The 17643-nt window shown below is 36.6% G+C and overlaps 1 protein-coding gene across 1 annotated transcript; it reads right to left on the reverse strand.

Annotated features, from left to right (window-relative positions):
• Positions 1-2728: 2728 nt before the first annotated feature.
• Positions 2729-4667, reverse strand: LOC105221674 (uncharacterized). The gene is made up of 6 exons (XM_011198822.3): positions 4507-4667; positions 4168-4445; positions 3846-4011; positions 3489-3791; positions 3156-3372; positions 2729-3091 (listed from the first exon to the last, which is right to left on the reverse strand). The coding sequence occupies exons 1-6, from the start codon at positions 4618-4620 to the stop codon at positions 2913-2915; spliced, it is 1257 nt and encodes a 418-aa protein (XP_011197124.1). The 5' UTR covers positions 4621-4667; the 3' UTR covers positions 2729-2912.
• Positions 4668-17643: the final 12976 nt, after the last annotated feature.

Genomic DNA, 17643 nt, shown 5'->3' on the forward strand with positions numbered 1-17643 from the left:
CGAAGTTATGTGCTGCCTTTGGAGGTGCCAAAAAAAAAGTTTCCCAACTGCTGACATGATTCCGGCCGAATGAGTCTTTTTCTTTCTGTGTTAATTTGCTTGGCATGAAGAAAACGAAATGGAGATTCCATATTAATATATTTCGAGAATAATATTAATTCCCGTAAAAATTTATTCACCCAAAAAACGAGGTGCTTTGGCCAACAGAATAAAAGCCAGTGAAGCGTCTAACATGTTATCCATTCGCACCTTCCACCTGCGCACCAGCTCACTCAACTTGACGCAACCACCTTCATTGCACCTTGCTGGTAGGCGTTGCATCAAACTGCGCTGTGCAGAAACTGGAACAAACTGACTGGAATGGCAGAAACGATGAAAGGGTGACGCCGGCTAGCACTTAGCTAACGCGTAATTTACGACTTTGCGCTTCAATTCTCTCGGCAGGCTAACCTGAACTCCCCATCGAGTCAAGACTGCGCCTGATGCACGCCCTTTCCCTCAAACGGTATTGTGGGAATCCACATCCAGAAACTCTAACATGAAAGAAAAATTCACAGCCACAGCGCAGCCTTAAACAGCAGCAGCCGCGATTTTCAGAGTATTATGTAAATCTTATCGTTCTTACGGTGAAATTTTGGTGTGCGTGTGTAGTCGGTATGAAATAGCTGTGGAATGTTACAAATCATTTAAGTTAATATGCACTAGTTTAGTGCTACCAGAAGGTGGAGCTGCACTCGCTGTTCTACGTACTGCTTCACTTCATGACATTGAAATTACGCAAATGAAAATCCCATTTATGCCGCTTTCAGTTGCAGCTGCTGCACTTAATGTGGACATTCTGTGCAAATGTGACAACGCCAGCGGCATTGCCAACAACGCTCGACTCAACCGTTGTTTTGGTTTATTAACATAGTATGTACTAAACTCCAATGGGAAACTACAGCCTGGTTTGCGGTCAGAGCGTACGCATTTGATTCATTTTTCAATTACTTAAAACTCACTCGCCGCTTTTTCGACGCTCTTGGTATGTGCGCTTCACTGGCCGAAATTATAGTGTAGACAAGTGAGTACAAGTGAGCCTTTTCCTTACTAAGATGTCTTAATAGAGCACACTGAAACAGGTTGAAAGAAATTGCTGGTGAATTTTACATACAACACTTCGAGTGACGACTTTTTCAAAAGCCTTTATATGAACTGGACTACAATACGTACCTGTAGCAGAGAGGGAAGCCACCCACGAACAATGATGCCTCCATGTATCCAACCAACCTTTAGAGCCACTAAATATTGCAATTCGTTCAGTCTCCAAGCATGTTTTATAAAGCGCCAATCAGCATTCAACTCATTGCGTAAACAGCAGCGTAATTTGTTGACTCAAAGATATTCCAATGTGAAATATTTATAGCGCTTTTATTTGAAAAAAAAGAAACACAATCAAATTGTTAGTTCAGATGTTTGAGTAACACCCTTTCTAACTATTCTAATAAACGTTGAAAATTGCTGTGGTGTGATGTAATTAGAGATTAGTTTTGCGATTAGTTCGCTTACTGTTTAGTTCGGAGATAAGCACTGATGGCTGAAAGTTCATTAAAAATATCAAAATTGCATATTAATTTCCAATATGTACCACATCAATGAATATATTATATGATATTTAAATATTTTTTCCGCTATAATTATTTGTGGAATTCAAACAAATAATTGTGAATATGCAGGCAATAAATATATATGTGTGGTAAGCGGCTTAAGTTATATCAATATTTGTTATTACCGCACATTTGCTAATTGAATATTTAATTTGTCAATTGTGAATTAACTAAACAGAAATGGCTAACGGACTAATTATATTGGTTTTAGAGCTTTTACAGCACGAGTATTAATTCGGTAATGTTGATTCCCAGAAATTTTGCCAGACTTACATTCAGAGGGCTAACGCATAATATCAACGAAGCGAAAAATAAGGTAGCGAAGACGTCAAATCAATTCGTTCGACAACATCGACTGACTTTGCTGTCTAATATAGAAGGGTGCAATTAATTTCATTTTTGTTTCATTTATAATAGCAATTTAATAAAATTTTATTCATAAAAGTCAACAATAAAGAGCAAACTCGTTTCACCAGAACCACAAGCATATCCTAATATCGAATATTAATTTAAACCACTCGAGGCCTTATTTGAGATTTACATACTTTAAACTTTCGAAATTTGAGATTATTTTTAACCCGATTATTATTAGTGTCCCATTTATATTAACCTCGTATGTCTTATGCATGTCTAATCTCATTGCTAATTTACACGAGCAAGTACTTTGGTGGTCGTTTGGTGTTTCAAAGTTTGTTTGTTGTATTGACAAAAGTGAGCAAAAGTATATTTGTATGTATGTACATGCATTTTCCATTGAGTGTGATTTGCACAGAGAATTCCATCTCTCACTCACAAGACTTTCAACTCACATTGAGAAATATTCATAACTAGAGAGAATAAAGAAATCTCCCTCATAATGCCTCTTGGCAATTAAAATATTTATTTTGTTATGATTATTATTTATTTTATTTTATTTTAATATTTTAATAAAAACAGTTATAATTATATTGCCAGAGACACACAAGCATGTTCATACTTACATATTGGCATATTGGCAATTGGTTTAAAAATAAAATTAAATTAAAATGCATATCACGAAATAATAAGGCTTTTACAAAAAGAATATAAGCAAACAAGGTTAGTTGAATATCAGTTGAAAAGACAATCGTTTCATTATATAAGTGCTTTCACAATTCTGACGTTATCCTATTAACTCAATTTATCTTATTATTTTACATTAACGAGTTGAAAGCTTGAGTGAGGAATACGAAATAGATGAAGTAGAACCAATGGTTGCTTTAAAATTTTCCGACAAACAGAAGGGTATTATTCCTCAAAATAGCCTAAAGACAAGAAGCGTGGAAGCAAAACACGCAGCTCATCCAGAATCTTCAAATTTGCAAATAATTCACGCCTTGCCGCCTCTGACTCAATGATTTCGTTCATTTCAATGCCCTCCATAATGGCATAACTCAAGCAAAACAAAGATGAGATCAAGTAAAGACCTATTTAAGAAATATCATATAAGATTACAAGAATCCAACATCGATAAAAGCAGGCTTTACCCACCCCAGTGTCTGTAATCGTGCATCTCCGCCTTAAACTCGTTAACGGTAGGAATGTGCCCCTTGTATTGCACACTATGGAGAGTGTCTTGGAAATTCTGTACGTAATGATTAAGCAGTTCATCTACGTACTCCATCCTCATGCTCGGAGTGTACATCATTGTAAAAGCATAATACAAATCTATAGCGGGAGAGCCAAAAATGCTGACTTGATAGTCGAGCTGCAAGGAACAGAATAAAACGTATGTAAATGGATATGGATAGTTCTGATGTAAGGCCTGCTATTTTGCTACTAAATAGCCATTAGTCCATATTTAAATGTTATTAATTCTCTCACCAGCATCAACTCAGCCAGTTTATTGTCCACATATTTCACCATTAGATTCTTCTTATGAAAGTCACCATGGTTCAACACTTGAATTCCACTACGTTTACCGTTTCTAGGCGCGTTCAATAAGTCCAACATCTTGGGTATCAAAAAAAGTTCTGCCTTTTCGAAATGTGGTAAATATTTTTGAAGATCCGGTTGGTCACTGATTAATTCTTTCATTAGTTTGATGCCATCTCTTAGCATGGGAAAATTAGATATATCGATTGTATTGAAGTAGGTCTTATCGAATGTGGCTAATTCGTGGCGGTCCTGTTAGAAAGCTTTTTAAATTGTATCTTTTCAAATATTTATGTACATGCTTACCGTCTGTGCCATTTGAAAGCTGATCGCATGTATTTTAGCTAACTTCTTAAGAGCTAGCTTGATCTCCGCCAAACTACAGGAACCATTGTTTATGGGCGAATAACCTTCAACGGCAAGATCCTCGAACACTATGTAACTCGGCGCTTTCAAACTAAAGCAGACGATTCTAAAAATATTTAGTGTTTGGTCTAAAATAATTCTCAATGCTCAAGTTACATATTCTTCCTTCAGACTCTAATTAATTCAGTAAATATGTATTTAATAATTGTATGGCTTTTATAATAACCATATTATCTAAGAAAATACACCTGTTGTTACTCACTTTGGTGCCAGCACCGTTTCATCGCCAAACTCACGCAGCTTCGCTTCAATTTTCGGCAACACGTTCATATACATCTGAACTTCGGTTTGAAAGAGTGGTATTTTATTCAAATTATCCTTCTTCACACCTTCCACGAAGGGTTCAGTTTTCATCACAAATGATCGAAGTTTCTCCTGAGCAGGCTGGGGGTGTAGAGAATAATGTATCGTAGCACGAAACAGTACACTCGAGTAGTTATCAGTTTTACCGGTGCCAGAAGAAAGCATCAACTTATGGATCTGGAATATTTTTAAATATTTAATAAATATATTGACCTTTGTTGCTGTCTTTTTGCATTACCTTTACACTTTCGCTTTCGCATTTTTCGAGTATACGCTTGAAAAAATCTTCATTTATCCACTCTGGTACGCCGACGGTGGCGTCACCACAAAGCTCAATACTAGCATTAGACATGTTTGCTCTGAAGTGCACAAATGAGGCACGTCTTCTCAATGCCTGGCATTTATAGCCGTGAAGCCACTAACAATTATCGCGAATTCGAGAGCGGTGCTTATCAATTAAAGTTACATGCCAGTCGTTGAGAATTCTACTCATCTCTACGTTAAGCGAACTTTAAAACTTGCTCATATGTATGAATGTGTATACATATAGACGTACAGTGTGCAAAACACACGCTAAACACTGTCACGTAATTTATTCCACTACTAACTGTTTACACCCAAAGTAATTCGCAATATATAAAATATAATATGAAAAAAAAAATTAAATAAAGTACATGTAATAAGGCCTGTTAGAAATTGTACGACAAACTTAACTAAGATAAAAAAATGAATCGCTGAATGCTAAGCGCAAATCTCGAGAACAGCTGAACCGATTTGGCTAATTTTAGTGTTGAAACATTCGTGGTAGTATAACGATTTTAATTTGAGTTGGCAATATAAATAATAATAATATTTAGAAGGTTGCCATTGTTGCTTTGTTAAGACATTTTTGCCACAAATTAATTTGAATCATGATTGATGTCAAGACTCATGTATAAGTTGTGTTGATCGCACCAACATAAAAAGTTTGAAAAAAGTATATTAATTCTTAATGCTAAAATCAGCAATTCTGTTTTGTTTTTATGATTCCATAATATAGGCTCCAGACATTCTACCCAATAAAAATGTGTTATTTGCGTAAAAAAACTTAAAAAAGAAACGATTTTTATCACTTAGCAACACTTAGCAAATTTGTGACAAAAATCTTTCACTTTGGAGGATTTGTCAGCCGTGACGTTTAATTTCAGAGACTGTTTAGTGTAACCATTTTTAGAAAGGAAATAATAAATACTTTGTTTGCATATATACATAAATAATGAATACGCACAGTCCCACTGGGTTATGCAAATAGGTGAAGTATACGCCGTGTCGCGCAACAATGTTGTTGTTGCATAGAACATGTCGAGATTTGTATTGAAGCCGCTATGTTTATGGATAACTATATAGAAATACATAGAGAATAGAAAACTGCATAAGCAATTTGCAACTTTTTAGACCTTCACTTTAATATATCTCTGCTCAACTGCCACTATTCATCTTATAGACTGCTTACTCTTAACCCGCAATAAGCTGGCTTAGTCAGCTAATCGGTTCATATTGACTTAGCTGTTTATCTGGCTCCTTGTCTGCTTGGCTCAGCATCTGCAGTTTGTTCAGCTGAGCTGGACCAGACAGTTTAAGCAGTTCAACATTTTTGGGCGTTTTCTACTGTCCAACACAGCAGGGCCTTTACACAATATAAATACGCTTGCTATATAGCTGTAAATATCTGTGAGTTGTTCTAGCTGCACCTGCTACTTAATGATTTTAAAGTTAAAAAAGTGAAATGCGCTTTTCCAAAAACAATAGTTTTAAAATGATACTGTATGCAGTATGCACTTTTCATTTCTTTTACATATCGTAGTGCCAGCACTCAAAAATGTGCTAACCAAACTATTGTTTAATTATTTAATTGACTATTGTAATTAACATTGGTGCCTTAAGTGCAATTTGACCTTAAATTAGGGTGTTAATATTACTAAGTTTAATTTATAATTATTTCATTAAATACTATGTTTAGAAAATTCTTACGATCTAAACGGCAGGTCTAGAGGATGAAATATTTGCAGTCTTCTTGTGTCTTCGCTATTGTCTAATAAGTTTACAGCGTGTGTATTGGGATGATAATTTAATCTTGATATATACCTTGAGCTATATATATTTTTTCTGATGACCATAGGTATTCTAAGATTCTTGTGGAGATTTATATTTTTTACAAACCACGGTGCATTAGCAATTAGTCTAAGTGTTTTTGACTGATATCTTTGAATCACATCTACGTTGGATTTACTTGTTGTACCCCAGATTTGAATGCCATAAGACCATACTGGTTTCAATATAGCTTTATAAAGAAGAATTTTGTATTGCAAGCTAAGTTTCGACTTTGGACCAAGCAGCCAATACATTTTTCTAGTTTTAATTTTTAGTTGCGTTCTCTTGGCTCTGATATGTTCACGCAAAGTTAGTCTTTTATCCAAATGTAATCCGAGGTATTTTAAGCTATCGGATTTTGGAATTATGACTCCATTAAGACTAACACTGGGGGGCTCTTCTTTTCTTAGTGTAAATGTGATATGAACTGATTTTGCAGTTTCAGCAGCTTCGCTAGTCGAGTAGGCGGAATAGAGTATAGCAGTGTCGTCTGCATAAGTGGCAACCGTCAAGTTGTCTGAGATTTCATCTTGTATTTTAACGTAGAAATGCCTGTGACTCAGATAAGATCTAAGGAAGAGATAAAGCGGGGAATGTAGTATCTTTTTGATTTTATACAGTAGGCCCAAGTGCCAGACTCTGTCAAAGGCTTGCTGAATGTCTAGGAATATAGCACAACAATACTTCTTATCTTCCAAACTAGTAAGTATAGTTTTCACAACACGATGACATTGTTCTGGTGTACCGTGCATATGTCTGAAACCGAATTGATGGTCTGGAATGATTGATTGTCTTTCTAGCTCTGGAGAAATATTCGTTCGAATATTTTCGAGAATATTGTCAGTAAGCTTATTTGTCTATATGAAGGTAACTCATAACAATACTAACAGAAACCGAATGAAAAGCAAATTTTATGGTGAATACTTTCGCAGCAAATACCAACTAGCTTATTGGACTAAACTTTTAATATTTATTACAACAAGAGCCTTGTCCGAAAATAAATTGTATCACGTCACAGCCATACATGTATATGTGTATATATTGAATATTTTAGTTTAGATTGAACTCGTGTGCAAAGCTTTCACATTTAAGTAACTTGGAGGTGTTTACAAGAAAACAATAACAAATCATGAAAATAACGTTTTTGCACTAACACACACTTAGAAAGAAATATTGTATCAAGATATTTAAATTCCATATTATCATGTCATATTTTACTTCAATTTAATATAACTGACTTAATATTTTATTATAGGAATAACTTAATCACACTTAAATAAATCTTTATGTATAAAAAAATGTGTTATCAGTTTGGACGCTATATCACTATGTATATGGCCAATAGCAACTTCATCTTAAATCGTTAGGTTAACAGTAATGTTTTAACGAAATAAATAACACAATTCGTTCAAAGCTCAAGCTGGAAATTAAATATTCAAAATGCAAACAGCTTTTTCGCTTTTATTTAAGATATTTATTTATTTTATTTAAATTATTTATTTTATCTTATATATTTATTTTATATTTTATCTTACTTTATTTTATCATTTGTCTGTAAATCTTTATGAAGTCAGAGTTAAATACACAAAACATTTGATGCACAAACTGCTTCATATACAAAATGAAAATTGACTTCACGTGATCCCAGCTTGCTTTCACTTGACTATTCAAAATGATTATTCCGACCTTATGACCTTAAACTTGTCCATTGAAGCTTATATTTTTTTTTTCACAGAACTACTAATTCCAGTTAATATATTGACAATTGTAATGCTCCTAAGTCCATTTGCCACATCATCATATCATATATAGCATAATATACCCAGAACTAACCGATATGAATTAGTCAAACTAACCGTGACTTGGTTGACCTTAATTCCTCTTTATTTCATTATTTCAATTCCTACTATACGACCATTTGGCCACTTCTTCGCAGGAAATAATAATAAATTCCGCTTCTTGCTGGCTTTATGATTGAAATTTTCAGGGAAGTAAGAACTTATGCGAATGCGCACAATCTGTTGCCATAGTTCTCGCGCAATTAATTGAAAGAATCACCAAAGATGCCAATGCGACAATCGCGGCAAAACTAAATCATTCTTAGTACACCCATCCATGCCTTGGAGTCAGCCTGGCTCTTGGTATGAGTGTATGAGAAACTTTAGCTTGTGTCGCGGAAAACACAAAAAACTCATGCCTCGCCCGCACTCGCTAACAGCGATAATTCAAAAATTAATCAAGGGCAATTGCCATGTGAAAGCCCTGCAAAGTGTCGATAAGGCAACAGAGAAGTATGGTAATATGAGCACGAAATTACAAGAATGTCAGCAAAATTATGTGGAGATATATCGACGAAGCCCTTTGGCAGCTGGCCTCGTGGAAAAGTTATTGCAACTTGCCGCCGCAACTGCTGCCGTCGCTGTTGGAGAATGCACTCGAATGAAACCTTTTTTTTTATTATAAACCCAAACGATTACCCTCCTCCCGCCCAACCGACGCGTGGGTCACAATCCGCAAACGAGCGGAAATTGCCGAGTCATGAAAGGCAAGAGTTTTTAAGCATCGAGATCTCAAACTGCTCAGCTATAGAAAGAAAAATTTCAACCACTAAGATTTAAAATTTACAAAAAAAAGGTTAAAAATTGTTTAATTGGAAATCGGATTATAAGCACGCCCACCTCCCATACAAAGGTTACGTTGAAAACTACTAAAAATGCTTTAATTCAGTAAGGAAAACCAACAGAAACCTTAAATTTGTTTATAAAGAAGATACAGAAGAGCTGCACTCAAAAGAGTATACAAAATTTTAAATGGGCGTAGTTCCGCCCACTTATTGGTCAAAAACCATATCTCCGAAACTACTCGACCAATTTCAATGAAATTCGGTTTTTAATATACTCCTTGCATCCCAATGACGTGTTGTGAAAATAGGCCAAATCGGTTCACAACCACGCCTACTTCCTAAATACCAGAACTTTGTAGACGATCTGAATTGTTTACTTTACAATATATAAAGTAAGCACTAGTGAAGATATCGGAACAGAACTTTGCACAAATACTACATTTATAGTGTGTCAGCCCCTTTCTAAAAATCGTCGAAATCGGACCATAAATTTTCAAGGCCCCATATGTCGAACATAAAACTTCAGTACTTTTAATTTTTTTTTTACCGAAAATGTAGTTAAGTCTCTCAGATATTTGAAGAAATTCGGAGGAAATATCTCTACTTTAATAATATGTCTCCGTGCCTAAAATACGTGACATCGGGTCATAACTTCACCTAACTCCCATATACTTAATATTAGGGTTTTCAAACCTTCCATGGACTTTATGACGAATATGTGTTTAAAATTGTGTGTAATATTAATGAAATTAAATAAATAACTTGCGAGAGTATAAAATGTTCGGTGACACCCGAACTTAGCCCTTCCTTACTTGTTTATCATCCTCTTATTACTATGGTATTCCATTCAGAGAGACCAACTAAAAAATTAACACAACTTTATTTTAATTTTATTTTTTCTTAATCAAAGTTGCGCAATCGGGTGCATTGAGCGTGAAAATGCGAAAATTCGAACATTTTCAAGCACTTTTGAATTCACAAATACACATTTACTGATATTCGTATTTTTTTTATTTTTGCCGTGGTCCTTGCAATTTTATCCGTTTTTCTCCGTTTTCACTACCGGCACCACCTTTCGAGGTGGCCTCACGTGGTTGCAAAACTTTGTTACATTTTATATTACGAGTATTTCGACCTGGATTTTGTTGCTCTTCCATTTGCAACAACCGTGCAAAGCAATTACAGCGAATCGTCTAAAACTCTCGAATTCACTGGAGCGCTGCACTAAGTTATCGGTAGTGTAGCTGTAAAAATAACCGCAAAGTTGAGTTGAGAATGCGGCACTTCAGCTGACACAATTCACGCTTCTATTTCACTTTGGTGGCGTTAATTAATTTTTTCTTAAGCGTAATTGGCCATCTCACCTGAGTTGTTTGTGGTAAAGTTAACGCAGCGTAGAAGCATGGCTTACACATAAAATCCGCAATATCGATATAGTAAACGAAAGAGAGCAGCAGCATTTGACTCATAGAACTTTTGTAGTTTGCACTCGATCCCTCGATGGAAAATTGAGAAATGCGAATCTTACGATTTGATCACTTTGATTATTTGGCCACATATCCGGCCCTACGATGCTCCCACGTCCTCTCCTGTGTGGCCACGTGTAGCTATGTGCTTGTTGATTACGTAATTCATGTTTTTAACCGAACATTCAGCAATAGTGTATCTCCAGTTGTGCAGCATCCAACAAAGAAATCGGAACACACAATGCAGGATGCATATTTGCATTTTGACGAAAGCAAAAATATCAGCAAAATCGGCAGCATTACGAGCACCAACACAACGTGTGTCACATACAGATTCGACTGATTACGACTGATGTGGTTGTTACTGTTGTAGACACAATGGTGGCAGGCATTCGCAAGCCATCATTACCAATGCCACAATTTGTTGCTTCGCTGCAGGCAACATTAATGTTGCGCAGGAACATGTTGCTCACCGGCCCACCCCCGGCTCCCCAAATCGCCCGCTGTCATCCACACATCCAAAACTCTCTGCATATACAGTTTAGGCATCTTTGTGCATGTAGGAAGCGTAAATTTTCATTTACAGAAGGCATGCAATTTGTGGCGCTAAAGACTGAAGATGATGCCCTGATGTATGGAGGCTTAATTGGCCAAAATATGGAGCCAATAAAGATGAGCACTCCTTAAGAGCGTTCGAGAGAAAAGTCCACCTACGTGTGGACGTGGGTGAGTACCGGAGTCGTTAGAATGACTAATTGTATGAACTCTTCGGCTATATAGACACAGTGCGGCGCATATAATCCCATCTACTATTATGAGATGATAAAATCTCAAGCATCACTGCTTAACCCACCAGTTCGCCTAAAGTTAGTTTCATATACCGTTAGTTTAATGTCTGCAGCAAATTTCTCTCCCAACTCACAGAGGAAAAATAACGAAAGTGTCTTTCAAATGACACGCCAAAGTGCCAAATACCTGCCCGACACCACTCGCCAATCGTCGAAGTGTTCGAACTAAAAATTTATAACCGAAACTCGCCAACGGCAAGAACACGTAGTTTAGTTTATTGGCATTTAGGAATTTAGCGAGTTGTTATTTTTTGCTATCCTTACCACATGGTTCGTTGCGCAGTTTTAAAAACTTTTCCTGGAAATTCCGAGTTATGTTTTTTTTTTCAAATTCGCAATCGGTTTATTTTGGTTGCTACTTTTTGCTTCTTGCTGCAACGCATTTGGTTGTAAATTTTGAAAACACTCTGCACCAACTACCAATACTAGTTACGGGCAGTGCGTAGATTAGCATGGCAGCACCAAACTTTCGGCCAAATGGACTAAATTGAACGCATTGTTGACTTGGCGCGCACCAGTGCGGCCATTGTTTTTGCGCTGGCTACGGCCCACCATTACATTAGGCTATGCGGCGTTACCCCGCGGCGGCTTGCAACTGGCACACGCCAAGCTGATGCTTGTGGCAACAACATGGTTGTACTTAATTTACAGCGCTTTGCTTCTCCCTTTCTTTTTGGGCATTTTTTGTTGCGAAAGTTGTTGCCGTCGATTAATTTGCCACAACTTTTGCCGTATCCATGTACCAGAGCATACATGTGGTGCATTCGCTTTTTCCTTGTTCTTTCCGTGGTTGCGTTTTAACGCATTTGGTTTTTATCGTCCGTTTAGCTCACTAGCTTTATTGCGAAAATTCCGAAGCAGTGTGCTGCATTTAAGGCAGCCGTGCGCAAAAATTGTGAATAAATTCGCACAAAGCATGGATGGTAAATAAAACAAAATTAATTAAGAGGGATCAGAAAGTAAAAGAGCGATATGAGAAGGAAACCTAAATGGGTTTTAAATAAGTCAGGGAATGAGAGGGAAAATGATGCATAAATGCAGCATTCAAGAGGTGTTGGAGAATTTAATAATTTAAAATAATAATTTTTTGAGTCATGAACCATGTAGCCCCTTAAAATAAGAAATCTTTAATACATTTATCTGTTCGGAAAACTATTCACTTCACATTTGCCATTGCTTTCCTACTCAAACATTACGAGCCACTTGAACTGGCTTGGAACTGAATACAAAAGTAACAACCCATTAGCTTTCCAATTTCCTTTAATAGTGCACACAATTAGCCTCACGCCTATCTACAGCTACAACGCAGCTTTTATCATTCGAATGATAAAAGCCGGATACAAATTGAAAATAAAAATCGCTAAATGAAACGAGACAGTCAGTCGGAAATGGCAAAAACAAATAGAAAGAAGACATGATGTGAAAAAATTAGCAGCAATAAAAGACAAGGCCAGCAGACATTCAACTTCTTTTGAGTGTGTAAATGTACGAATGTATGTATGGAAACATATGTAGATACCCGGGAGTATCATTTCGTTTACTACCAAAAATTGGTTGAAACCAAACTAGGCTAGAAGTACTATTTCACCAGAAGGGCATGAGTTGACATGAGTTGTCGGTGCATTTTTCGACTAGTTTACTTGACTCCAACGATTTAATAAAATGAAGTACACAAACAAGTTTTGATTGTGATTCAATGCAGACATGCTGTTTAATGACGTCCCATTAGTTCAGCTTGAGATTCGTACTAGTTGTGAAGTAGTTTGTAACTAGTTGACTCAACTGCATGGACATATGAGACACTATCGGGTAAGTGCAAAAGTGCTGGCTTCAAACCTTTACTTTTGCTTGAACAATTTTCCAATTTCCTTTAAGCGGCCTATAAAAATAAACGACAGCCACTTACGTGAAGAGAACACGCACACTTGGAGTGCTCAAAGTGAGCGAATTGTGATATACAGAAGGGACATCTGTGCAGATTTGATTTTTGTATTGCATTGCCAATTCCAATTTTAAATTCAATTGAAGTTCAAACAATTTACATCGCTACACAAGCATACATATGTACATACACCCGTAAGTCTGAGTATGCATGTGTTTGTTCAAACCTTGAGGTTATGTAAACAGCAAAGTGGCAGACAGTTAATTAGGTTCAATGGCATACATAAGTATTTTGGATGGATTGGAATTTTTATCAGTATATAAGCTGAAGAGGCTAATAACTCACACACAATTATCCTTAAAGTTATTTAGACCATATATCGGGTTGATTCCTACGTCCCTGTAATCCTGTGTCCAGAAAAAATTCAGTTGGAAAAAAAAGAATGCAATGAATAGTGTAAGAATTTATAAGGAATTCAACCTGTGGTATATACTAGAGGCAAGTATTTATGAATATGGGGTGCTCCACTCTTGAAGCGATGCAGACCTATTTTTATCTCTGCATAAGGTTAAATATCTATCTAAACCGTATTTTTTTTCTAATTTAATATTTCTATAGCATCTGCGTCTTCCACACCAATGTCATTTAAATACCCTTTAATGCTAAGACTTTCCGAACATTGTTCAAATTCACTTTTCTCAAGCATGCGCTTGTTTTTCACTTAGCAATTGTCCGTTTATCTCATTACCATTTGTGATTTGATCTTCTATTCTATTTCTTTGATGGCTGCTTTTCGTAGGTCGCCAATTCTTTGACAGGCTATTTAAATTGCTGTTTCGATTATTTGCCTTTTTTCTTTGAAAACAGGCTAGTGATGCACTGTTAGCCAATTGATTGACCGGATTTATGGCATTGATGATATGTTACGATAAATCTCGAGCTTAATGCAAATGTACCATAAAGAAACTATCAACTTGTTCTACGTATCTATATATCAACATCTTTTTCAATCGTCTCCGACCTGCCATACTCTGAGTTAGTGCTGTGTGTAACATCACCTGAGTGTCATTAATAGTGGCCATAAATTTGGAGACTTGGCCCACAAGTCATTGTGCTTTACCTTTAAATCGATAACGCCCGCTCATCTTATCAGAATAGGCCTCAGCGGCTAACCGACTTCCAATAATGACAAATGTGTATGTTAAGTGCACAAAAAACGCCAACAGCGCCCAGAAGATGAATAGCCCATGACCAGTAGAACACTTGCGTATCCGGCTCCGCCTCACACGTGCGGACACAAAAGGGAATACAAGAAAAAATCTTACTTGAGAAAGCAACAAAGAAACTAAAACAACCCACTAACAAGTAGGGAAATGCTAAGTTCTGGCCCTGCCGACCATTAAGTACTCTCATATTCAGCGCTAAGCCGTATTTTGTATATGAAAGCATGTTCACCTAATTTCGTGGAATTAATATTGAACAAATTGCGCAATATAAAATGTACGTGGCAAAGCAAAGGCCAGGACCTTTTTAAGTAGTAAATAGTATGCCGGGATTTAACGAATTATTAAATGAACAAAGCTATTATACTCTGTCCAATACTTTGCGCGAGCATAAAAATAAATGTGGTACCTGCAATCCTGCGTCTGTATCTAAGTCACTTTATGCCACACATGGAAGAGCATTGCCTTTGATGTGGACTCATATTGTCGCGTGTTGGCTTGCAGACGACGGCAATGAAAATTTATTGTCATTGTCCGCCCTAATTGTGAAAATGTGCTCATGTATGTGTCGCATAAATTGCTGGCAGGAAACTTAAGCTTCACTTCTATTTCTTGCACACTGTTCGAACAAAATCTTGCTTGGCCCTCTTTTTCACTTCACTTACCACACAACACGGCGGCGGAAATATTCACGCTCCCGGCAAAAAAGGAGTGATTAATGCGTCTGTTAATAAATTCTACTACTTCTCCTTCCACAATACAGAAGTAATTATTTTTCACAGCGCCACTATCCGGTGAGCCTCAGTTAGTCGTTAATATCCTTGGCTGTAGAGATTGATTTTAGTTTTGTCGAGTGTGTTGAAAGTTATGAGAATTCACATAATAAAAAGCGAGGCCTCAGTATACACCGTGAAGTTTTTATATATTTCCGATAAAAATGAATATAAAATTGAATTAGAAAACCGTTATATAAATATGACCAATAAAATCACTTTATTTCCAACGCGACATTGCGATGATGAAAAAATAATAACAAAACCAATTGCAATGCGAACAAAGCTTATGAATTAAGTAGAGCCACAACCACGGCCAGAAAACCTAAACAAAATTGACATGCTGACAATATATTCGTTTACACAGAGTTTTAACTTTACAAGCCGCTTAGGAAATGTGTGAATGCAAAATTCCGAGAACAGCTAACTAAGAACATCCAAACAATAACTACACAATACGACTACAGAAGGAAAAGGAAACTACCTGAAACTGAAATATCATTAGATCGTAATGCATTTAACTTGTGCAACTCGCTTCACATTCGCCCTCGCCCTCCATCCAAGCACAACGGCATACGACCAATGTAGCTGAGTTTAAAGTTGACATAGTGTTTGCAGCCGACCAGCAGCGCTGTACTATCTCCTGTCAGAAGCATTTAACCGTTCGGTTTATCGGCAAACTAACTTTGCTCAATTGACTGCGTGCATGTGGGCGTTTATTGTTTGTCTAATCTTGTAAATGTCACATTCAAGAGTACAGCGCAGTTAAATCAAGTGGACACAAAACATTTGAACAAAAAGTAATAAGTAGAATATTCGAAAAGTAGATGAGGTCTGAAGGACCGATGAGTCTGTTGATTCCAAATATTCTACGGAGAACCGCCTTCATTTCTCAAATAATCAAGTAGAGATATTTCGAAGAGAGATATTGCAGCTTATAAGATTATATCCTAGATTTTACGTTTACTTATTTTTGCTAAAACATATCACAACTAACCGATATATACAACATAAAGTCCACCGGAAGTTTGAAAAACCGTTTGGGAGCTATGTGAGGGCTAGAGAAAATACTGCCCTGATTTTGCTCATTTTTGGCACAGACACGCGTTGTTAGAAAGAACTTCCTTTCAGCTTGCAAGAGAACTGTATATTAGACTTGAAAACTGATCATATAGCGCACGTCTACATCGGAGTTTAAGTCTCCACTAAATAACATTGCTCCATTTCACATACATTTCTTTTTAAAGTTCTACCGTTGCCGCAGCTTCAACGAAAATGTTTCATTACTCTCACATGATTGTGTCATCACAATCACTTAAGCTTCTTACATTGCCATTTGTTGTTCATTAAGCAAAGTAATAAGCGCCATAAAAATGACTTTGCTTACGCGCGCTTTCCTGCCAGCCAACACTTCTCCGACTCATGCGAAATATATTCACCAACTGAACACTGAATGCGACACATCACTATTTTTATAAAACTGGGTTCACACAAGAAACATTTTAGTCTCACTTAGAGCCTTAAAATCGAACGCAACCAAGAACCAAGATGCAAAATTAAAGGAAACGTTTTGTTTGAAAACGAGCAACTCGGCAAGCACCTCTTTCCTAGTAACAAAAGTCTTCTTGTCTGAAAACAGACTCAGCAGCAGCAGCACACCAGACAAAGAGGCGTAGAGGCAAAAACAAAAGCAACCTTAAGCGGATGTGGGGCACAGACGAATTTTGTAAAAATGAAAAATTCGTTGTGAAACTCACTCCACTCCTACTGATACACGTTGTACTGGATTACTGATTAAAATTATGGTTGTTCTTGTCTTGACATTATTATTTTTTTTTGTAACTCATATTTACTCATATTTCCATTACAGTTGACGCGTTCATTTCATGACGAGAAATGAATCAAGAATGTGTTGACAAGAAAATGTTTTTCAGAGTTCCGAGGGTGCGTGAGAATGCTCCAACGACCTCAAATGAAAAATGAAAAGGTCGTTAACAAATCCTCTATACGAGTATATGCGCACATGTGCTGTTGTTCCAGGCAGCTGCAAGACTAGATGTGGTCCTGTCTCAACCGTTGAGGCGTTGAAAAATTCATAAACTTAGAGATTGGCAATGCACAAGTAATTGTAGAAGTCTATACACATATAAAAGATTCTCTCTCGAGCGTGTTTTATACAAAATTAGGCATATTTACTTACTCGTTTACACATATAAATGCGAAGGTTATTCACTGAGGCTTGTGTGTTTCGACTCCACAAACAAGACTCTCGGCTGTAGACTGATTATCAGTTGTTAAACGGTGTTATTACATTCGACTTTTTGGCATTCATAATTTATTCGACAACAAAAATGTGTAATAAACACATAATAACTTTGTAAAGCTGCCTTCTTGTTTAAAATAATACAAACAGGAGTCATTTGCTATTCA

The sequence above is a fragment of the Zeugodacus cucurbitae genome, chromosome 2 (assembly GCF_028554725.1).
Source record: "Zeugodacus cucurbitae isolate PBARC_wt_2022May chromosome 2, idZeuCucr1.2, whole genome shotgun sequence".
Taxonomy (NCBI): Eukaryota; Metazoa; Arthropoda; class Insecta; order Diptera; family Tephritidae; genus Zeugodacus; species Zeugodacus cucurbitae.